The following is a 24527-nucleotide window of genomic DNA, read 5'->3' as shown; positions in this document are numbered from 1 at the left end:
CTTCATAATCTACAGACTAGTCGATAGGAGGTAACACGATATAGAAAGAGTCAAAATGAGAAAAAATTCAAAATGAAAAAGTGCATTTTTTTCATTTTTGAGTCAATAAATTCCCGAAAATTTAAATTCTTGTGGTAAAAAATAAAACAAAATTAAGTTTACACTGCTTTCTTTCAGAAAAAGTTAACGCAAATAATACATGTTCGATAGATTCAAAGGGGAGGTGGTTTTCCTTGTATTCCTGTTTTCGAGAATGGTTTAGAAGGTGTAGAAGCTTTGATTCAATATCAAATGTAATGTGAAAGTAAAGTCATAAGTAACATAAAGATTCTCCACTTTCGCACTAAAAGATCTCTCAGAAAAAGTGAAAACATTCAGTTCCCTCAATATTGACGGTTGTTCTGTCGTCATAATAATGGACAGAGCCTTAGTCGGTACAATCCGTTCTCCTATTTTTAAAACATTTCCTTAAAGTTAAGGGCAGTTCTTTCCTCCGATCTAGTGAGATAATATAACTTCGGAAAGAAATTTGCGTCCTTAAAAATAGGGAACCGCGTCGTACTAATGGAAGCTTTAGTAAAAAGATTTAAAAACAATTAACTCAAATGAAAACTTTGATATATTACGTTAAAAAAATCCTTTTAAAAATACTGCATATTTTTTAGATTTCATTTTTATTTTCCGTTATGCTGTGTTTTTTGACAATGTTCGAGGTAAATACATGTATACTTTGTTGAAATAGTTCATTTATCTGTCCAACAATTCCTTTGTGCAGGTGCCATGCGTCCTACAGATTGTCTACAACAATAAATAAAAGCTTACGATACAAAACAAGAAAGAAGCTATTTCCGTTCAACTGGTGGGTAATTTCTCAATCGGTGTATGGAAGACGAAATCTGGTGGGAACAGTTCAGCAGCCCTTCCAATTAAACTTCTGTATGACTGACGAATGGTCACCTCTGCAACTCCAGCAATATCACCAATGTCTGTACAAAAAGAGGAAATCAAATTTGCTATAAATCAACCAGGAAATAAAGGTTTAAAAAATGGGGCCATAAAACATTTTGTATTGATCGTGGCTTTCTTGTAGTGCATCTAGGACCCAAGGAACTTCTTTTTATTGTAAAAACCTAATTTTGCAGGGCTTATAAAACGGCATGACTACATAGAACTACATGCATGATTCAAATTAAATACTTTATGGGCGGTTCAAAACTAGGGTGGAGCTGTTCCTGTACCACCCCTTAACTTTTGATCTTTCTGGATGGAATTTGGCACACAAGTTCCTTGTCATATAAGGTAACTTTTGACATTCTAACAAAGGCTTTAGAAAAAAGTTCTCTGAGTCTAAAATACTTATTTTATCCCAAACATTCAATAAATTACAATTTAAACGATCTATTTGAAAAAATAAATAAATTTGTATAGCTATTGTGTTAATTTTTGTGTGTCATCATGCTCAAGGTGTGAAAATGTTTAGTGGTCAAATCTTTTTTTATTTTGAAGCTAAATAAAAGTTAAAAATTTCATGCCAAAAGCTTTATTATTTCAGGAGCAATTACCAATAGTTTCGCAACAGAACAGAAACAGCCCCATAGTACGAATAGGGTTAAAGACAACTGGAGTTGACTTGGTATACACACCTTTTTGTGATTTTTTATCTTCGGAAGCTTGTGAAGCCAGATAAATGGCAGCTGCGGCAACAGAAATAGGACTACGCCTGTAAAAAAGGAAACAATAAAATAGCACCCAGAAAGCATTGTAAAGTTCAAAGTCAAGAAAATTTGACTTGGTTTTATACTTCCAAGTTAGAATGATAAAAATCAAACAAGAAATTTCCAAACGAATAGAAGTCTTTTAGAATTGACTTTCAATTAGAGAAATGTTAGTTCAAATGTTTTCAAGCCGCTTGTTCTGTATCAGTAATTTCTGAGCATTTTCTATTCCTGACAATTAACTTTGCGATACACACTTTTTTTATAAGAATTGTGTAAATCCATTTCATCATTGATATTCTTTACTTTTTTGGGAAAGTCATCTTAAAATATTCTTACAGTATTCTTAGCTTGAGTAGCAAAATTCCATGATGGTGATATTCTTAGCATTATTCTTAATTTTTTGGCCATTTTCATCATGGACATTCTTATAAATGGATTTTTATAAAAAAAGCTTGTACATGTTCAACAAATAATTACCCTGGAACCAAATCCAAATCGACTGCTTTCTTGGCAATGTGTTTCGATGCACGAATGACTGGTGTCGCTAAACTCAATGTTGAACAGAAACGGTCCTATGAAGAAACACACAAGAGGAAATTATCATAAATTCTAGGTCCTGCTTATCTAAGCGGTAAAGGTTGGTTGGAAATTGCTTTGGAAAATTTTCATTTGAAGTGAGCCTAAGATCTCCCAGATTCTAGAATTTAACTTTCAAGTATTGGTTTCGAGAATGGAAAATTGCCTTCTTCAAAATGTCCGTCTTAAATACCAGGGTATGGTATGTCATTTGAAGGAGAACAAAACAAAGCTTATTTTATATCCTTAAGCTAATGAAGCTTCTTGTTATTCTTTTCATCATTAAAGCTGATTTTTTATCACTACAATGGAAAGTACAAACCATGAAATCTCCTGATGTGATGACAGAAACGTTGGCTTCCAAGTTTTTCAGGATTAATTTGAAACAACGCCCAATCTCCTTCTTCGGGATTTTGCTGATGGCACAAATTTCTGTTGAAAAGAAAATTCAGATAAGAGAATGAATTCAAATTTGCTGAAGCTTGCATAGTATCTTCGCTAGTAAATGGCACGAAACTTTCCCTTAAAATGGGACGCTGCCACATTATAAATAATGAACTCGATGATTGTCCTTGTTTATTTCTCTCAAGTTGTACCAGAGGGCTTCAAAGAATCTAAAAGGAAGAGAAGACGCGAGAAACGGCCTTTACTCACCTTTGAACGTCCGAGGGACGCCATCTTGACGACAAGCAATATACAAACATGCAGAAGCTATAGCATCATTGCTTCTACCTCTCAAACTTCGTTGATCATGCACTTGCTTGAATAATAAGTTTGCTCGGTCCTATAAACATGAGAGAACACATGGTATATATTTCACGGACATTCTATGGTGGATTTCCTTCCTTTTAAATATCTAGAGAACAAACGATTTCTGATTTGTGTAAATCCTATGATTGACATCAGCAATGATAATGCACTTTTACCATCCTCAATTTTGAGGGTCAGAGCGGCGGGTTATTCCAAATCCTTTCCAGTCACTCCGCCATCTACAAAAGTGCAAATTCATAAATTCGTTTCTGGCTCAAAATAAAAACAGGCGTGGTAAGAATTGAATTATCTCCCATTCCTAAGAACTTAAGACTCAATAAACTATACGTACAGTGATATTCTTCGGTAAGTTAATTCGAGAAGCCATCGTTCCAATTTCACGTATAGCATTCAACAAGCTTCGATCTGAACCACTGATCTACAGAAGATAGCATTTTATTAATTTTTTTCTATTTTTATCTTGAGGCTTGGTTGCTCTCATTATTTCGAGCCTCTAAGTTTTCTAACGAGGCAGATCTTATTTTTAGTGTAAATTTGAAAATTTGCTGTCAAAATCATTCTTGTCTTTTTTTTAGCCTCATCATTCTTATAAGATTGTTCTATAAAAATGGACTTACAAACGAAAGAACGAACAGACAGAGGCTAACTTACACGACCTTAGGGTAAGTCCTAAAATAAACCAGCTTACCCCACTACGATTCTGATAGCGTGCATAATTCTGGAGATCTAAACCAGAGCCACTTGCACGATCCGTTCCCACCATGGTCGACAAATCCTGTCCACTCAAAAAAGGGTTCTATGAAGGAAAAACAATATGCTATAAGACAAAATTCAGTGTTCCTGAAATAATAAATCTCCTGCATTTGGTGAAATTTAAAGGTTTTGTTTTTAAATAAGGACATCGTTTGCTTACTCATCACTTTTAATTCACAAGCTTTTTCACATTGGATTTTTTTTAATCTATAGTATAGTAACACGAACAAATAGTACAAATCTAAAGGTTCCTATCCTCCCGCAAAAGGACCACCAGATCATACCGCCAGGAGGAAGGAACCCCAAATGAGCTTACAAAATGAGCAATAATGACTAAGAAATGAAAATATATATAAAACAACAACAAAAAAAAAACAAAAAAAAACAACAAAAAAAAACAACAAAAACTAACTACAGAAAATAATTGATAACAAAAAGAACAAGTGATATTTTTATGGACCTACCTAGTTATGCATTTAACACATATATAACTGATATCTACGTGAGCGTGACCATTAAACAATCATTCAGAACACAAAGTCGTTTGTTTCTTATAAAAAAACGCTTAAAAACCAAAATTTCATGCTCTTGAAATATTCTTTCATATTCAAGACTTTGTGAGCAAAAAAACATCTATCTCATCAAAAAATTGAGTAATTTGGCTAAGAACATTGATGTATGCTTATCAATAGTGATTCTTATAGATAAACATGCGTTTTTTGAACCAACAAAATTTTTTTGAAAAAATCTACTTGAGCCATCTTTTACCTATGATGGTACCCTACTTTCATGCAAAAAATCAGAAAAAGTTAATGATTCAATTTTTCACAAAGTCCAAAAAACCCGTTCTTTAGCCGTTTTTTGGCCCAAATTTGCCCCAAAAATTTATTTTTTAAAAGTCAGGCGCTCCGTCACATTTGAGGGTTTATAGTTATGCATCTTTGTGCAAAAAATCATAAAGAATCAAAGAGGCAATCTCAAAAAGCTAATAACGAACGAACGGACGAACGGACAAAGGTTGATTTATAGGACCTCCAACCCACCGGGGTAGGTACAAAAAAACAAAAAGAGCAAGGAGAGCACTTGGAGCATAAGACTAGAATAACGGTCCCCCAAAACGTCCAGTATCACAGATGAATTTTATCGTTATGCTCAATATATCATGATTTTGGACAACGCTAAATTCGGGGTCGCCATAAAGAAGTATTCTACACAATTTTCTGGGATTAAATGGAATTGGATTGACACGGATGTGGAGAAAAATTGGCCAGAAAGAGGAAAAGAAAAGCATTTTTTTGTTTATATCAGCATAATATAACAATAGGCCGACACTGTCCTGATATGAAATATGTGTCTGATATGAAACGGGAGCACTTACGTAAAAAGGAAACATTTAAATGAAAATGTTATATTTGGATAAAAGATTTCTTTGCGAAACCCCTATTCTTATGTCTTTTAGATGAAAATAAAAAAAATTTGCCACATCCATACCTAAGTATATGAAATTGACAAAAAAAATTGAAAATAAAATTATCTTATAGTAAGTCATCAAGTTGAAATGGCAAACCATTTATTCCAATAAAAAGAAAAAGATTGAAAGACTGGTCAGAACAGAGTTGACCAATTTGGCCAATTAATCATTAACAATCAAAGAAATGGTTAGAGCCGATTTCTATATAGTAAAAACGACCCAACAAATACTTATAACAACTTCTGTTTTTACCAAATATATTTCATACGTTTGGATTACAGCTACTTGAAAAACTATGGTGGGTTATAAAAATTTTCGATTTTCGGAAGTATTGATAACAAACACTTATTAGAACAAACACTTAATATCTGAAATCCTTAAAATCAGGCCTAGAATCTTTCTAGGAATTCATTTAAATTAAATTATATATAACGCTTAAATTTTTTGATCATTTTTAACTTTTATACCATCAATCTATAGAGGAAATTATTTTAATGAAAATCTATGAGTCATACCTCGTTACCACCGACACGTGATCGATCCTGGCCATTTGATTCGTTACTGAAAGTACGCCATTCACTGCCAACATCCACCACTCTGAAATCAGAAAAATGATTCTTGTTAGTGTGCTGTAGATACAAAGATTAAGTGTGGTTTAGCTTGGGCTACAAAGCCGATAAATTTAAGAAAAGGTAAGAAATGGTCAGAAAAAATGAAGAATGTACATTAAACCCGAAAAAAAAACTGTTTATAAAACATATTTTATTGATAATTATAGTTTCGAGTCTATAGTAAAGTACTGTTCAAAGGTATATATTTCAATCCTTATTGCTTTGCTTTTTATCTTGATTTTAAATATCATCAAAATGGAATGTGGCACAAAAGGTGGCTGCATTACAATCACTAGATGGAGAGCAATTGTCCATTCCATAATTGAATATATTGAATAAATTCAATCTCGGTAATGGATAATTGTTTGCAGACTTCATCCTTCCTGCTAACCAATTTCTTGAGCGAATTGATATCTATATAACGGAGTGAAGGAATTTCCACTGGTGTTTGACCGATGAACCCTTGTAAAATAATATTAAAATTCTTATTGCTATGCTATTCAAAATAAAATCTGGAACAAAAGATAACGGAGGCAATGACCCAGCCAGATGACATTAGTATATCAAAAGATTTTAGGGGAGTTCAAAGTCCGCAACTAATTGTCCGTTCATAGATTAAATATATTAAATAAATTTAATCTGGGTAACGGACAATTGTTTACTTCCTTTTCCATTCTTATTGTTATGCAAAAGATAACGGAGATAACGGAGACAATGACCAAGTCAGATGTGTGACCAAACATTGAAATATCAGCAGATTATTGAGGATTTCAAAGTCCGCAACCAATTGGCCGTTCCATAGATTGAATATGTTGAATAAATTCAATCTTGGAAACGGTCAATTATTTACAGACTTAAACCCTTGCTGCTCATCATATTCCTTAGTGTGAATATAATGAACTATTTGAGGTTTTACAGATAAAAGGTATCCAGGACGCCTTTTTTCACGAACTCAAATCAGATCAAAACGTACTTTATAAGAGGCGTGTTAATGAGATTTTCATTCTCGAGAATACTTTTTATGAGATCTGAATTCTTTACAGAGTTTTGAACTCATTGCGCATCAATATATTATCGAAATCAAAGATTGATCCCTAATTCCAAGAATTTTGACCCAATCATCCCCAACAAACGTCAAAACCTGTAAAACAGTCTCTACATCTAAACGTTCTAACTTAATGACATATTGTTTACAATACACGCTTTTTTTATAAGAATGGTGAAAATCCGTTTCATCATGGATATTCTTAACTTGAGTAGCAAAATTCCATCATCATGATATCCTTAGCATATTCTTAATGTTTTTGGCCATTTTCATTATGGACATTCTTATAAAGTGTTTTCTTAGAAAAAAACGTGTACATCATTAAAGATCGATGTATTTTGCAAAGTTTTCTCCTTCTATTTAGGCTGATCCACTTTGATCGAAGAAAAACAGATGTGTAAGAAACACAATAAACTTTGAGGATTTTGAAAGGTTTAAAATTGAGGACAATTGCGCATCTCCTAGATTGAATGTATTAAATAAATTCAATTTGGGAAATACACAATTGTTTAGGGACTCCGCCAACTTAGTGAGTATGACGATTCAACACTATTCTTCACAGATAATTACACAATGTGAAATATGAAATATCCAAGTCTTTAAGTACACAATTTTTTTACTTTTTATATGTGAATGTAGTGGAATCAAAATAGGATTTGTTACGAAAGGTTTCTTAGCCATTTAACCTAACAAACATCGAAATATCAACACATTTAGAGGAGTTTCTTGAGCGAATTGATAATTATACACGAGTTTAGGAATTTTCCTTGGTGTTTGGCCGATGAACCCTTTTATGAACTATTTATCTTGATATTTTATTGATAAATAAGCATCAGAATAGAATATGGAACAAAAGGTAGCTGCATTGAAATAGAACAATTATTGCCTCACAAGCTGGGTATTAACAAACTAAAGGAGTTCAGAGTCCGCAATCAATTGCCCATTCAAAAAATTGAATATTAATGAATTGAATAATTTCAAGCTCGGTAATGGGCAATTGCTTACAGACCCCATCCCCATCATATCTCTGAGTGTGAATATGCTTATTCAGCATTATTTGACGCAAACTGCAAATCAGGGGATCTCCTAATAACAACTGGAGGAGAGTCAAAAAATTATCGAAGATTAATAACCGGAGACTTTTATTCAGGACATTATGTTGTCTATCTTGGGCCGGAACAAAAGATCACCGACGCAATGACCCAGCCAAATGTGTAACCAAACACAATATATCAGAAAAATTTAAGGAGTTTCAAATCAACCACAATTGTGAGTTCCCTAGATTAAATATATTGAATAAATTTAATTTGGGAAACACAATTGTTTACAGATTTCATCCTTGTTACTTATCAATTTCTTGAGCGAATTGACATTTATATACAATTTAAGAGCATTTCAAAATCTGCAACAAAATCTGTCCGTCCATGAATGGAATATATTAACAAAATTTAACTTGGAAAATGGACAATCGTTTACGGACTCCATTCTTGCTGCTGACAAACATCTTGCGCATGAATGTTTCAGAAAAAGAAATTTTCGCAGAAGCTTGTACCTAGTTTGAAAGATGAAATCGCGAAATTCTTGTTGTTATGCTATTTATCTTGATTCAAAACGGCATCAAAATAGAGTGTTTTTTTGTTCGGGCAAAAGATCAACGAGCCAATGACCGGATGTGTGACCAAACATTGAAATATCAGCAGGCTTTAAAGAATTTCAAAATCCGCAATCAATTGTCTACTCCATAAATTGAATATGTAGAATAAATTCAAGCTCGGTAATAGACAATAGTTTACGGACTCCATTCTTGCTGTTGACCTATTCCTGATTGTGAATATACTGATTCGGCATTATTTGACGCAAACTGCAAATCAGGGGATCTCCTAATAATAACTGGGGGAGAAGAGTCAAAAAATTATCCAAAATAATACGTGAATGATACGTTATTTATCTTGGACCGGAACAAAAGATCACCGAGGCAATGATGTGTAACCAAACACAATATATGAAAAAAATTTTAATGAGTTCCAAATCCACCACAAATGTGCATTCCCTAAATTAAATATATTGAATCAATCGTAAAAGGGGTTACGCACGGAGAACGAGTCTCGTGTTCGCAAAGCGAAAGGGATTCTATCTATAGACGCCGGGTAGACGCCCCCGACGCCCCAAGCCCACTAGTTATGTAAAAAGAGGTGGTAGAGGCTATCAGATCAATCCGCTGCTCAAAAGAATATCGTACTTTTTTTCCGAAAATCCCAAATCCCAATGAAATTCCGAAAATCTAAAATTCCATAAATCTAAATTAAAAATTACAACTTAAAACGGATCAAAGCTCGAAATAATGCGAATACTGTGATAATGACATAAATCTATTTATAGAAAGTTAAAAGAAGCAGCAAGTCCCGAGTTAAAAAAGGGAAAATAACTCGGATAGTTAAAGGAGGCACAATTTCCCGAGTTAGAAAATCAAAAATAACTCGGAAAGCTAAAGGAAGTAAAAATTCACGAGTTACAAAATGAAAAATAACTCGGACAGTTAAAGGAACCAAAAATTCCAAAGTCAAAAAATGAAAAATAAAGTTAAAGGGAGCAAAATAAACCTATTTATGAAATGTAAAATCACGTTATAACTCGGGATTTCTCGGCTTTTTAACTTGGATCTGCTTGGATGGAAAGAATAACTCGGAAATTCCGGGTCTCTAAAATTTCGAATGTTTTTGTTCAAAAATCTTGTTAGATTCGAACGTTAGATTCGAACAAAAACATTCCCGCTGAAAATATGCACATCAAAATAAATAAACATTTTTTTTGATCCAGATGCTTCAAAATAACTACAGCAGCTTTTTCAGAGATGTGAAATTATCATTATACGTAGAAAAAGAAGATGTATTGTATTTTTTCGATTGAGATAAAATTCTTCATCATCGTGTTTCTCTATAAGATTGATAACACTTTTTGATGTTTTTGTTTCGATGCATGGATGAGAGAAATTTGCATACTGGTTTAAATAGCTATAAATGGTCTGAAACAACATTTTTGCCACAAAAACTAAATGGGGAACTTCTCAACTTTCAACTTTATCGTCAAGCTGTAAACGTGTCGAATTTTCGAAGTTGTTGAAGAATTGATGCTGAAAAGTCAAAGACACAGTTTTGTGGAGAATTGGCTGGGAGGAGACACGAGAGACCGTTTACAAAAATCCCTCGTTACATGGTTTAATCAAAGACATTGAATTTCCCTCGTTTTGTTATGGAAAATATTCTTGACAAGTATTAAAGAATTTCAAGTTTTTATGCATGCATTGTATTGATAAAAAAACTGTTTGGTTTTCACGAACGAAAGTGCCAAAAGCTGAATTTATATGCTTTGGGTTGTGTCATGTGTGTGTCGAGTAGTTTTGTAATAATTTCTTCATATTTCATCAGATTTAATTTCACTGACTTTTTGAAAAGAATGGAGTAAGATAGAGCTCATCAAAAAATAGTTTTTTAACGTTTTTCCATTATTTATTCCGAGAGATCAGTTCTCTTCGGCTGTTTTGTTTTGATTTTCTCACGCTGCTTACCCAAATGTTAACCAATTTTTATTTAAAGTCATCCTAAGGCCTCATAACCCCATAACCCTCTCCCATTGCATTGTCGATAAATCTTCCGATCCAAAGAGGGGTTAGCCATTTCCAAACTCCTTTCCAATCCCATCTTATTCCCCATAATATTCCCGATAGAATGAGGGGTCAACGACCTCCCAATTCCTTTCCAATCTCGAGTTATCGCTTTTTTTTGTTTTGATGACGTTATCAACTGAAAATGGCTGAAGATTCAGCCAAATTTGAAAATCGTACTCAAGCCTTATAAACCCTCCCATCTTATTCCCCATAAAATTCCCGATAGAATGAGGGGTCAACGACCTCTCAACTCTTCTTCAAACTCGAGATATCGCATGTTTTCTGTTTTGATGACGTCATCAACTGAAAATGGCTAAAAATACAGCCAAATTTGAAAGTCCTACTGAAGCCTTATAAACTCTCCCATCTTATTCGCCATAAAATTCCCGATAGAATGAGGGGTCAACGACCTTCCAACTCCCTTTCAAACTCGAGATATCGCATTTTGAAGTTTTTTACCAAACCTGTGACGTCATCTGGTCCCTTTACCCCTAATGTTGTCAACGGTCGAATCGCGAATTTTGAAATTTTTGCGGTCAACAGGTACCTTATGCCTCAAGGGTCCCAAAAAACCAAAAAACGTCAATTTTTTCCAAGGGAAAGTGGGTTTTTAAATTTGCGAAAGATTGACACTGCAACGACTTCTTCTCAAAAAACGCTAATTTTCACGAAATTTTCAAAGTTGAAACATTCCACAGGCTAAACACGGCGGAATAGCGGCTAGACGAAAAAAATCGTGAAAAAAAACTGAATTTCATTTTTTGGGCCCGCATATCATTGAAATTTTGTAAATTTTGCTTACGCGCATGCGTTTGCCAAAAGAGTCGCACTCCGCTCGCTAACGCTCGCTCCGTGCGTAATCAATCGTAAAAGGGGTTACGCACGGAGAACGAGTCTCGTGTTCGCAAAGCGAAAGGATTCTATAGACGCCTCAAACCCATACTAGTTATGTAAGAAGAGGTGAAGACTATCAATCCGCTGCTCAAAAGAATATCGTACTCTTTTTTCGAAAATCCCAAACCCCAAAGAAATTCCGAAAATCCAAAATTCCGTAAATCTAAAAATTACAACTTAAAACGGATCAAAACTCAAAATACTGTGAATCTTGTGACGAGGACGTCATTTTGGCCCTGAATGTCGTCACCGAAAGGGTAATAAATTTTTAACATTACTGAAATGAAATCGATTTCTAATTGATGATCCGATAGATTCTATGGATGATTACCAATCCAATGAAGACTCAATAAGTAATAGTTATCGCATGACTTTGAGTGCAATACGAGAAATATTGTACGAGCGAGGCGAGCCTTTTTATTAAACGTAAAATTTAATAGATTTAATCTATTTACAGAAAGTTAATTAAAGGAAGCCAAAATTCCCGAGTTCAAAAAATAAAAATAACTCGGATAGTTAAAGGAAGCACAATTTCCCGAGTTAGAAAATCAATAATAACTCGGAAAGCTAAAGGAAGCAAAAATTCCAAAATTATAAAAAATTAAAAATAACTTCCGGGTCTCTTTAATTTCGAATGTTTTTGTTCGAAAATCTTGCTAGATTCGAATTTTAAATTTGAACAAAAACATTCGACCGAAGTTCCCGCCGAAATTATGCACATCAAAATAAAGAAAGATTTTGTCGATCCAGAAGCTTCAAAATAATTGCAGCAGCTTTTTCAGAGATGTGAAATTATTATACATTACAGTATACACAGAAAAAGAAGATGTATTGTATTTTTTCGATTGAGAAGAAATTTTTCATTATTGCGTTTCTCTATCAGATTGATAACATTTTTCGATGTTTTTCTTTTGATGCATAGATGAGAAAATGCATACTGGTTTAAGCTATGAATGGTCTGCTGAAACAACATTTTTGCAACAAAAACTAATTGGGGCGAACTTCTCAACTTTCAACTATCGTCAAGCTGTAAACGTGTCGAATTTTCGAAGTAAAAAGTGTTGATTGTTGAAGAATTGATGTTGAAAAGTCAAAGACACAGTTTTGTGGAGGATTGGGAGAGACACAAGAGACTTTTTACAAAAACCCCTCGTTACCTGGTTTAATCAAAGACATTGAAATTCCCTCGTTTTGTTATGGAAAATATTCTTGACAAGTATTAAAGAATTTCAAGTTTTTATGCATGCATTGATAAAAAAACTGTTTGGTGTTCACGAACGAAGTGCCGATAGCTTAATTTATTTGCTATGGGTCGTGTCACGTGTGTGTCGAGTAGTTTTGTAATAATTTCTATATATTTCATCAGATTTAATTTCACTCACTTTTTGGAAAGAATGGAGTAAGAGCTCATCAAAAAATAGTTTTTTTTAACGTTTTTCCATTATTTATTCCGAGAGTTCAGTTCTTTTCGGCTGTTTTGTTTTGATTTTCTCACGCTGCTTACCCAAATGTTAACCAATTTTTATTTAAAGTCGTCCTAAGGCCTTAAAAATTCAGCCAAATTTTGAAGTCCTACTCAAGCCTTATAAACCTTCCCATCTCATTCCCCATAAAGTTCTCGATCTAATGAGGGGTCAACGACCTCTCAACTCTTCTTCAAACTCGAGATATCGCATTTTGAAGTTTTTCCCAAACCCGTGACGTCAGTGGGTCCCTTTACCCCTAATGTTGTCAACGGTCAATTCGCGAATTTTGAAATTTTTGCGGTCAACAGGTACCTTATGCCCCAAGGGTCCCAAAAAAACAAAAAACGTCAATTTTTTCCAAGGGAAAGTGGGTTTTTAAATTTGCGAAAGATTGACACTGCAACGACTTCTCTTAAGGTGGTCGTTAACAAACTTTTTGAAAATGTCAAAAAATATTCAAATTGAAATATCTCAAAATGTATAAATGATATATTCTTGAAATTTTGTATCATGATACTTCATTATTATCTTGATCTAAAAATAGAAAAAAATGTTAGAAATTTCAAAGACGGGGGTCATGACGTCATTTTTAAAAATAGATATCAAAATCTTGTGGCAGAAGAATCTCAACAACCAGATGGAGTTAGATTTTGATATTTGGCAGTTATGTTACAATATTGATCTACTGTGTTTTGAGTGAAATTTTTTTTTAAAAAAAATCAAAAACCGGGGGTAAAAACGCAAAAAAATGTTTTTTTAAATTTTGAAATCAACAAAACATTTTTTGAAAAATCTGTTTCACTCAAAACACCCCTTGCACTAAGAGAAAGCTGTGTACAAAATTCCAAGTAAATAGCACCGGCCAATCCTGAGATTCTTCCGCCACAAGATTGAAAACCCCCGGTTTTGCTGTTTTGCGTAAACTGGCCTTAAAACTATTTTTTGCTGTAGAAAGAGGAAAAAATGCTTTCAATATGGGATTTTTGACAGATTTCAGTTGAACTTGATGCACTGATCCAATTTTCACCTTAAGAAAGAAAGTAAAGCCATTTTCTTTTGCATGTCTCAGCAAATTTATTGTGTCGCGCAGAACCCTGAGATTACCGCAAACATACAAAAAAGTTGCGTAAACCTTACTTTTGCTTGCGAAAAAGCTTAAATTTGGTGAAAAGTGATTGAAAAGTATTCCCTAACCCTTTCATTGGTTAAAGTAACACATTTCACTGTAACAAAGCAAATTTTTATCCCTATTACTTGAAATACAACCTGCGCTCAAGTCTAATAAAGAGCACTTTCACTTTCACTTTTGCGAAAACCCCGAAATACACCAAAATCAACTATATGACTATCAAAATCCAACTAAATGTGCATGGATAGCTTCAAGAAGAAGTTATGGACGTTTTAAACAATATATAATCAATTAAATAACTAAAGAGAGAGAGAAAACAGAAGAAACATTACACGTACCTGTCACACATTGTGTGGCGCTGAAATTTGATCTCAATGGGAAGGAAATTAGAAAGTTTATCAAGTACAAATGTTCCTTGGAGTTTTGAGAAGCTCTTTATATAAAAAGGAAGCATCAAACCATCACTTACTACAAGAAAATAAGCCATGAAACAGCCATTCCCTTTACCAAAAATCCACACTTGAAATCTGACAAAATTCAAGATGGCGGGTTTGTTTTGACTGTCATAAATCCGGAACTATTAACAGTACCGGTGTAAAATTTTCCGGGAATGTTCTTTGTGGCTCTAAGTAGCGACAGTAAAAATTTGGAGTCGCTCCAAGAACCAGAAGGGCTAATATTGCGATTTTCGTGACGGGCGGCGGAGTGGGCGTTTGGGGCGGACCACAAAATCTGCTCAGGTACGTGTCTAAAGACCTAAAGTTTTCGACTATCCTCTTCTTTATATGAAATAAAACTTCGGGATATTGTTTAGCAAGGTTCAAACTTTGATTTAAACCAAAAATTGAAAAATCGACCTGAAAAAGATGATCCTATCTCAGCGACCACCTTAAAAACGACCACCTTAAAAACGCTAATTTTCACGAAATTTTCAAAGTTGAACCATTCTAGAGGCTAAACATGTTGGAATAGCGGCTAGACGAAAAAAATCGTGAAAAAAAACTGAATTTCCATTTTTAGGGCCCGCATATCATTGAAATTTTGTAAATTTTGCTTACGCGCATGCGTTTGCCAAAAGAGTCGCACTCCGCTCGCTTACGCTCGCTCCGTGCGTAATAAATTTAACCTTGGCAATACTCAATTGTTTATGGATCCCATCCTTGCTGCTAACCAATTTCTTGAGCTAATTGACATTTATATAAAAGTTTTACAATTTTCCCTGGTGCTTGACCGATGTAACCTGTTAAAAATTACCAAGATTCTGATTTCTTAATGTCATGCTATTTATCTGGCTTCGAAATAACGTCAAAAATGGAGTCCGGAACAAAACATTCATCATGCTATTTTTCAAACCACGCAAATGTTTATGGACCTCATTCATGCAATACACAAAAATGATCCCAAATTTAATTTCGTTGATTTTAAAATATTGATGAGGCAAACCCGATAAATCGTTGGATTTTTATCAAATATTATGTACTTTATGTAGAATCTAAAACAAAAGATCAATAGGCCAATGACTTAGCCAGATGTGTGACCAAACATTGAAATATCAGCAGGTGTTAGAAGATTTCAAAATCTGCAACCAATTGGCCATTCCATAGATTGAATATATTGAATAAATTCAACCTTTGCAACGATCCATTGTTTACGGACCCCATCCTTGTTGCTTAACATATTTCTGAGTGCGATTATGTCGATCCGGTGTTATTCGACGCAAACTACCATGAGAAAGTATTATTTTTAGTTGTTTTACAGTTCGCGCAATACACAAAAAAACTATTCCAAATTTATCTCCTCGATTATTCAATGTTGACAAGACAACCCTTGATAATCGTCCGATAATAGTAAATAAACAAGCTGCAGATTTTGAAGAATTCAATATCCGTCACAATTGTACATATCCTAGATTGAATATCAAATAAATTTAATTTAGGGAATGGGCGATTGTTTACGAACTCCATCTCTCCTGCTAACCAATTTTTCGAGCGTGAATGTTTTCAGAAACTGAAATTATGTAGGAGCTAAAAAAATGTACCTAGTTTGAAAGTTGACCAAACTCTAAATTCGTGTTGTTATGCTATTTTTATATTGATTCAAAATGGCATCAAAATAGAATGTGGAACAAAACACAACATATCATAAAACAAATTGAGAATTAAAAATCCGCCACAATTGTGCGTTCCACAGATTAAATATATTGAATAAATTCAATTTGGGAAACACAATTGTTTACGAATTTCATCCTTGTTGCTACCCGATTTCTTGAGCGAATTGATACGAGTTAAACGATTTTCCCAGCAGGTTGCTTATGTATCCAGTTTGAAAGATGATAAAATCAAAACTCTAAATTATTGTTGTTATGCTATTATCTTGATTCAAAATGACGTCACAATAGAGTCCGGAACAAAAGATCAATGATCCAATGACCGAGTCAGATGTGTGACCAAACATTGAAATATCAGCATATTTTTGAGAATTTGAATTTCCGCAACCAATTGGCCGTTCCATAGATTGAATATATCTAATAAATTCAACCTTTGCAACGATCTATTGTTTACGGACCCCATCCTTGTTGTTTATCATATTTCTGAGTGCGAATATGCTGATTCGGTAAAAACTTCCATGAACAAGTAAGTATTCATTCCAATAAACAGAAACAGTTCCAAATTTCATCTCCTTGATTTTTAAGATGTTGACAAGACAACCCTTGATAATCGTCCGATGATGGTAAATAAACAAGCTGCAGATTTTGAAGAATTCAATATCCGTCACAATTGTACATATCCTAAATTAAATATCAAATAAATTCAATTTGGGAAATGGACAATTGTTTACGAAATTCATCTCTCCTGCTAACCAATTTTTCGAGCGTGAATGTTTCCAGAAACTGAAATTTTGCAGGAGCTAAAAAAATGTACCTAGTTTGAAAGTTGACCAAACTCTAAATTCGTGTTGTTATGCTATTTTATCTTGATTCAAAATGACGTCAAAATAGAGTACGGAACAAAACATCAATGGACTAATTATCGATCCAGATGTAACAACATATTTTGGAAGATTACAAAATCCGCAGCCAATTGGCCATTCCATAGGTTGAATATATTGAATAAATTCAACCAAAATTTCGCTAGCTCGTTTCGCTCGCACACTCTTTGTGTTCATGATTTAGTTTTTCTATTATCAAACGAATTTTTTGTTAGAAATTGCTGTAATAGGAGAAAAACCTATTAAAGTTGTTTAGAGAGAGAGAGAGAAGGAGAAAAAAGTGCTTCGTTTGTATTTGTAAGCAAATTAAATGTATAGAGAGGGGGAACCAAAAACATAAAACCTCTGGAAAGGGAACGAGACTCTGCTTGGCCACCCCAGAAAAATTTTGCTACCACGCGCCTAAAAAGCTAGGTACCCCTCCCTTGACCAAAATAAGCACACTTGTGGTGAATATCGAATTCCTTATATCTTAATATTTCCAAGAGTATTTTAAGGTCCTAGAATCAACAATAATGAAAATCATAAACATATGACCCTTTTATCGACTTCGACTGCCTGTAGCTGTAAAACGCTACACTTAATAGCCGAATTCAAGCGTCCAACCTAACGGTAAGTGAGAAAGTATTGCTCAAGCAGATGAGAGACGCTACTTTGGATATCTAGTTTATTCAAGATACACTGTAAGAACTTATTAACTATAAGAAATACAGATTTATAGGCCAAAACTAGTTCCCGTTACACCCCAAAAAAATTTCTCTAAAACGAACGAGGTTTTAAAAATTTTCAAAAAATAATAACCCAGGAGGTTTATTTGAGACCTTATTAGGCTACATCATATCTTTCTCCGTTTCGAACGTAAAACTCCTACACTTCGGGATATGAGCACTGCTCTTGTTTTGAATATTGAAATTCTGCGGATACATCGCATGCGCACTGAGGTTTTAATGAAGGAATAGACTGTTTCGAAACGTAAGCCAATCAGCAGGATTTTGAACATTCTTTTATTTGAAATCTCTATTGATAAACATATTTGTGAAAGTTGTCTATTATGTTTAAACCTATTAATAATCAATTCCCGGTGGGGGTTACTAGTGGCCGCCTATAGCAGTGCCTATAGACCAAGAGTAAAGTCTAAAAGCCTGGAGCTTTCTATTGTGTAGACTAGGACCTTATATGCTATCTATTTTGATTTAAAATGGCATCAAAACAGAGTCTGGAACAAAAGGTCAGCGAGGCAGTGGTCAAGCCAGACGTGCAAGCCAGACTCGATATATCAAAGATTTTGAAGAGTTCCGAATCCACAACAATTGTCCGTTCTATAAATCAAATATATTGAATAAATTCAATTTAGGCAATGGACAATTGCCTATGGATACCATCCTTGCTGCTAACCGGTTTCTTGAGCGAATTGATATTTGTATACGAATTTCACAATTTTCCCTGAAGGTTGACCGATGCACCTTGTTAAAAAATACGAAAGATTCTAAAGTTTTATTGTTATGCTATTTATCTGGCTTCAAAATGGCATCAAAATAGAATGTGAAACAATAGATGAACGAGCCGATGAACGAGCCACATGTGTGACCAAACATTGAAATATCAGCAGGCTTTAAAGGATTTCAAAATCCACAAACAGTCGTCCGCTCCATAAATTGAATATATTGAAAAATGTTTAATCTCGGTAAGGCGAGACCAATTTAATTTGTTGTTCTACGGGACCGGACCGACCCTATTTTGGCTAAAATCAAAAAAATTATAACATTAAATTTCCACTACAAAATAGTTATTTGTAAGAATTAAATTTGAATAAAGCTGAAAATTAATTCAAGAAATTGAAAAATTTAGAAAATCAAGCATTAAAATTAGTATGAGCATAATGATAGAGTATTATTCTACGCAAACTGCCTAGTCCTAGATAGGCAAAGGTATATATTTGTTTAAGTCCAGCTGAAGTCATCTTGATGTCGAAAATTCAATGATTTTTTGGAACCAAATTATCATCAAATTATTTCAATATAATATCGAATTTTGACAAGGGTATAAACCGACATTTTTTTGTACTAGAAGTGAAAAATTCTAAGAGTGACAATATCGAAAAATCCAGGAGGGTAAGTCCATATCAATATCTTGTAGATAGTAATATTTTATTGAACGAGAACTATAGATCTATCCACGGCTTTGAGTGGCCCAATATCATCTGCATGAGAGATTATGCAAGAGGACTAGACGCTCACCCATGTAATTTCTACATGAGATGCACAACAAATCTCCTTATTGTTAATGGATGTAGGGGTTCCAGAAAAAATAAGGAGTGATTGTTATTAATATAATTTTTTTACTATTTAAATATTAATGTAAGTCATCAAAAGTCATTGATTGCTTGCGACTAGAATAATTTGTCTTTGAAAAAAAAGCTGGCGAAAGTAAAGGTAAAGAAACCAAACAAACAACACTGAGGTTAATTATTTATCATTATCATTCAATACTAGTGGCTAAGCTAGGCAAGTCTCCTATGATTACCCCAGCTTGTCCTCCCCTTTCCGAGAAAAATTTAACCCTCCCCCTACGAAAGGGTAGTTATTAAAATCCAGGAAAATTTCCTATGGTTCAACGATGCAAAACTATCGATTTATAAAGAGTTACTGACGAGAAAACAGGTTAGTCACAATTTCTTTGATAGGTTAAGAAAATTTTCACACATACCTGTCACCAACTACAAGACCACATTCAGGACAAACCATGTCACCAGCTCGATGATCTTCCACTAAATGTGCATTGGGATGGTTTGGACAGCTCAACTTTGAACCTCCACCATAACTACGTCTAATGAGTAATGAAATCAAAATGATCCAATTACAGTATATAACATAAGCACGTTTTGTAATAGAAAAAATGGGTAAAAATATAGACAGGCCCATTTCAAAAGAACTGATAGTAGTAAGTCAAAAGTTAACTAGCGTGAGAAAAGAAATAAGAGTATAATACAAGATAGCAATTATTAAACGATATTTCGAACTTCACAGATCTTCAAGATAGAAATAGATAATGACGGAAATTAAGGATTCTCGACAATATTATTTCCTTCAGCAATCTGGACGTTAAACAATAAAGAATAGTTTCAACAATTTGAAATTTGAAAATTACAACTATTTACCTTGAAGACATTTTGATTTATAGGAACAGGTCCAAGTAGAGCGAATTGCCTCAAAATGAATCACAAACAAATGCGGCTGTTCTCCCCAGTTCAGAATCAGTGTGCAGGTGCGAGAGGTGCACTTTGTGGTTAAACCACACGTTGTTGGTTTTATCTTACTTCTTTCCCTTTATTTTTAGTTAGTTACCTAAAAAATGAACCAGAAAAATAAATATAAAGTAGACGTTTATCAAATTATTTATTCAAATTATTTCTATAAGTTTAGTGTTTCAAAGCACAAAGTATTCAAGAAATCTTTCAAGATGGTGGTGCTGAAAGAACACTCAAAGTAAAATTCAAAGAAACTTTCATTACTTGTTACTGCCGAGTCAAAATTGTGGCTTTTTGGGATAGAAATAAAATGTAGAAGATTAGAGGATATCTTTTCTGAGTGCTACAAACTTCTTTAGTTCCCTAAATCTGAGTGTCTACTGAAAAAAAGAGATTTGTTGCAACTTTTGTGACAAATTTAAAAAAATAAACGATGTAGAATGAAACCGTTTTCATATTTTCATATATCGCAAATAAAAATAATAGATTTTTAAATCTAGACAATTAGATCTGGATTTATTTTTTTGCAACAAGCAAAATTTAAATTTTTCATTTTAGTAATAGTGTCAAACTTATTTTTTCCAGTAGACACCCAGGTTAATTATCCAAGAGCGTATCATATCTAAAAAATAATAATAATAAGTTCCAAAAATTGAGGTAAATGTCTAAGGTTTACAGTAATTATAAATTAATCTAGAGAAGTGAGTATTCCTAAGGAGTATCATTATAAACGGCTGCAATCTGCATTCCTTTTAATCGATTGAATATTTCGAATTCACTCACTCAAGATTATTTTCGAATAATCCAGTATTTATGTGAAATAAAGGAAAGAAAGCATTCAATTTGATGAAACTAAAACTAGTAAATTAAAACTATATAAATTTATTATTCAGGTATATTAGAAGGTAAGCTAATTTGTAAGTCCTCAAACATGGTCTCCATATTCTTACGTTGATTCTCATTTGGCTGCATACTATACATATCAACTATTTTATTAGCAGTCCACTGAGACAAATTAATACTTTTCTTTTTAGAGCTTGTATTAGATTTCCCTTGCACTGAATTAGAAGCTGCTAAGTAAAGACCATACAAAGCTCTTGCATTTCCCGGATCTAATTTCAAAGCTTGGGCAAAATACTTTTTGGCTTTTTCCATGGATTCTGATGTACCAATGGTGTAATGAATTTCGGCATATCGTTGGTGATATAAGTGGTTGTGTGGATGTGACAAAATGAGCTCTTCCATACAAAATGCTGCTTTGGCAAACTCTTGTTGATGGATGTAAAGCTCTGATAATTCCATCCATGCTTCTTGGTCTGCCATGAAGTCTTTTAAATAATCATTCAATTCCTGGATGGTTTCTTCGTATTTATTTTGTGCCTTCTTCATAGCAATCAAACGCTTCTTAGCAACTAAATTGGCTGGCTCATCTTCGAGCATCTTGGTGTAAACGGCTTCTGCTTTACTATATTGCTGTCTTGCTTCATGGTACATCCCTTGTAATTTAAATACACGCTTGCTTTTAGGGAATTGTTTATGAAGGGCTGCTAAGCATTCTTCTGCCAGGTCAATGCGATAGCAATCTAACGCAGCTACAAACACCTGCTCATATAAGACCCAGAGTTCATCCCCTAGCTTGCTAGCATATTCTGCAATCAAGCATTCTCCATATTCAACAATCTCCTCACTGTTTCTGTCAATATCTTCCCTCCATTTCTTCATTTTCAGACGAGCATTCTCAAAATCAATGATTTCTTCAGTCATATTTATTTAACTTATGATTTTTTTCAGCTTTTTAAAAAGAGGAATAAAAGGTCACTTAATTAAGTATCCACTTTCGCGCAAAATGGGCTCAACCTTTTTTGACTAAAGAAAAGATTACGTCCTAAAAAGGTTTTGCTTGAACAAAAAAAAAGTTGAATAAAGTTCAACTTTTTTTAACCGTTACGTCAATTTTGACCAATGGAATTGATTCCTTTTTCAACCGACCAATGACCTTACAAAAACATCAAAGGTTTTCACTCAGCTCATGTCGCGCGAAAGTGGAGACCTGCCTTAAGAAAAATAGAAAAATAGAAAATAAAGGAGGTTGTTACTTTCTGAATCAGCATAAAAAATAACTCTCCAACGATATATATTTTGGAGGAAACAGTCATTTTAGCCTGAAAAACTATTAATTAAATTTGTAAAATACACAGCAGGTATGTCATTTTTTGGGGTGTGGGATCACCTCTTCTAAATATAAGAATAAGAATAACATTTTTATCAATTTCAAATCAGGATAGATAAGGATGATCTTGTTCAGGATATCCTAAACTTGAGTAGGATATCCTTGAACATAAGAGAAATAGACAACCATAGCAATGACAAACAAAACACCTGCCTTTTTTCCATAAAACTAGTCCTTTTTTATTTGCTACAAAATTGACGCCACAATATTATTGATTTATTTTTCTACAACGTTTTTATTAAAAGGCTCAGCTTTTTAACCATGACAGCAAAATAGTCCTTACTAAGCCATTTTTCCTATTTTTGCCTATTATATATAATTCAAAATCAAGAAATATGCGCACTTTCTAACCATCACCAATTGAAAGAGCACCAAAAAATGTACTTTTGGCTGAACTTTGCTTATTGATAATTTTTGATGACGCTGAGTCCAGTGAAGTAGACTAGGAGCATTTGGCGAGGTCGCTATTTTGAAAAAGAATGTTTGAAATCCAAATACCAAAAAAACTACTTGGAGTTGAAAGATGTAATCAAAAATGAGAAAGAAACATCAATAACATATTTGCAATCCCTTATCCTCAAATAAAAATGAAGCTTCTTGGTCATTTTCAAATATTGTGGCCGAGGGAATGAAGAAATATCTTAATTCGAAAACTCAAGCCTTAAAGGCTAGTCTACATGTTATTAAAGATCCAAAATTTTATGATGTTGACCATAGTTTTTATTTGACGTCAACTAGATAAGACGTTTTTGCAACGCTCTTCGAAAAAATGGCCGAAAACAAATCATAACATCAAAAATTCATGAAAATAACATCAACTCATGTCAGCCTTTTGAAGCAGCCTCACCACCTCAAGCTTGCACGTTGTCAAGATGTACTGAAGACAAAGACCTGGAACACTTAACATGCAAAAAATGTAAAAGATCAGTTCATTATGAGTGCACACAGTTATCCCTGTACCAACTACAAATATCCGTGACATCCTACAATGATCATTACTTAAGTTCAAACTGCATGCATGCAAATAACGAAAAACCTAAGAAATAGGGTGGGGAAAAACACTCAATATATGATGCAAAATGAACTTAAAAAGAAAGATACAAAAACTAAACAACGAGGTCAACACCAACACAAAAACCCGTGATTCCATCAAAAATGACCTCAAAACCTTTCTGGCAGGAAAACTACAAGAAATGGAGGAAAAGAAAAGAAGCATGTTAAAGGAGGAAATTAAGCACACAGCAGAAATTATATACGCCGAGATTACCAAGAAGCACAAAGAAAGAAGACTTAAGGTCAATGTTGTGTTTGCAGCCATCTTTCAAAATGAGTAAAAATAAATGAAAAAGCATTACAGTATTATGCTGCAGTGATGGCTTCTTCATAAAAGCGAAAGACACAAATATATTTTTCGGATCCGGACTGTGGGAATAGTGTCAGGACCTGCAGGCAACCTAGTAGGGTTGAGTATGGGTGTGGTTTGGTTGTGGTTGGGTATCAGATTGGCTAGGAATTGGGTTATTATCAGTCAGGGTCAGGATTGGAGCTTGAAACAAACACTCTTTTGTGATTTTCTATTAATATAGTCTGTAATTTGTACAATATAAATAGTCGTCAGAAAAACATTCCTGGCATGTGGGGCAGTGGTCAGAGTGTTGGGTTTCTGATCATCGGAACTTTGCATTTAGTGGGTTTGAATCCCACTGGTGGTGATCTTTTGAAAAATCATTCAAACAGTTGGAAAACATAGAAAATAACTCACAAAATTCCAAAAAGTCAGAAAAACTACAAAATAAAGACTTAAAATACGAAATAAGTTCAGAAGAAATTTCAATTGGCTATGTATGTTTTTAGAATGCGCATTTTCCTCTAAAATGTCTAAAATGGGGGTTCAAATTAAAAAAATTTCCTTCTTAGGCCATTGTCCTAGTTCTAGGCAATTGTCCCAAAGTAAGACATTGTTC

General features: G+C 33.8%; 3 protein-coding genes across 3 annotated transcripts in view; all 3 read right to left on the bottom strand.

The window, feature by feature from the left end:
* LOC136811085 (homeobox protein GBX-2-like) overlaps positions 1 to 24527 on the bottom strand; it is a 137075-nt gene that overhangs the window by 90706 nt on the left and 21842 nt on the right. The window lies entirely within an intron of this gene.
* LOC136811069 (transcription initiation factor IIB-like) lies at positions 153 to 20436 on the bottom strand. Its single transcript, XM_067067668.1, has 10 exons — positions 20244 to 20436; positions 19793 to 19912; positions 5805 to 5886; positions 3754 to 3861; positions 3397 to 3483; positions 2949 to 3078; positions 2617 to 2726; positions 2196 to 2290; positions 1644 to 1720; positions 153 to 986 (listed from the first exon to the last, which is right to left on the bottom strand). The coding sequence occupies exons 1-10, from the start codon at positions 20252 to 20254 to the stop codon at positions 853 to 855; spliced, it is 954 nt and encodes a 317-aa protein (XP_066923769.1). The 5' UTR covers positions 20255 to 20436; the 3' UTR covers positions 153 to 852.
* Positions 21142 to 22124, bottom strand: LOC136811070 (ER membrane protein complex subunit 2-like). Its single transcript, XM_067067669.1, has one exon. It carries the CDS (start codon positions 22095 to 22097, stop codon positions 21219 to 21221), a length of 879 nt encoding a protein of 292 aa, XP_066923770.1. The 5' UTR covers positions 22098 to 22124; the 3' UTR covers positions 21142 to 21218.

Source organism: Clytia hemisphaerica, unplaced genomic scaffold, assembly GCF_902728285.1.
Source record: "Clytia hemisphaerica strain Z4C2 unplaced genomic scaffold, Clytia hemisphaerica genome assembly, whole genome shotgun sequence".
NCBI lineage: Eukaryota > Metazoa > Cnidaria > Hydrozoa > Leptothecata > Clytiidae > Clytia > Clytia hemisphaerica.
This window is presented reverse-complemented; position numbering and strand designations above follow the sequence as displayed.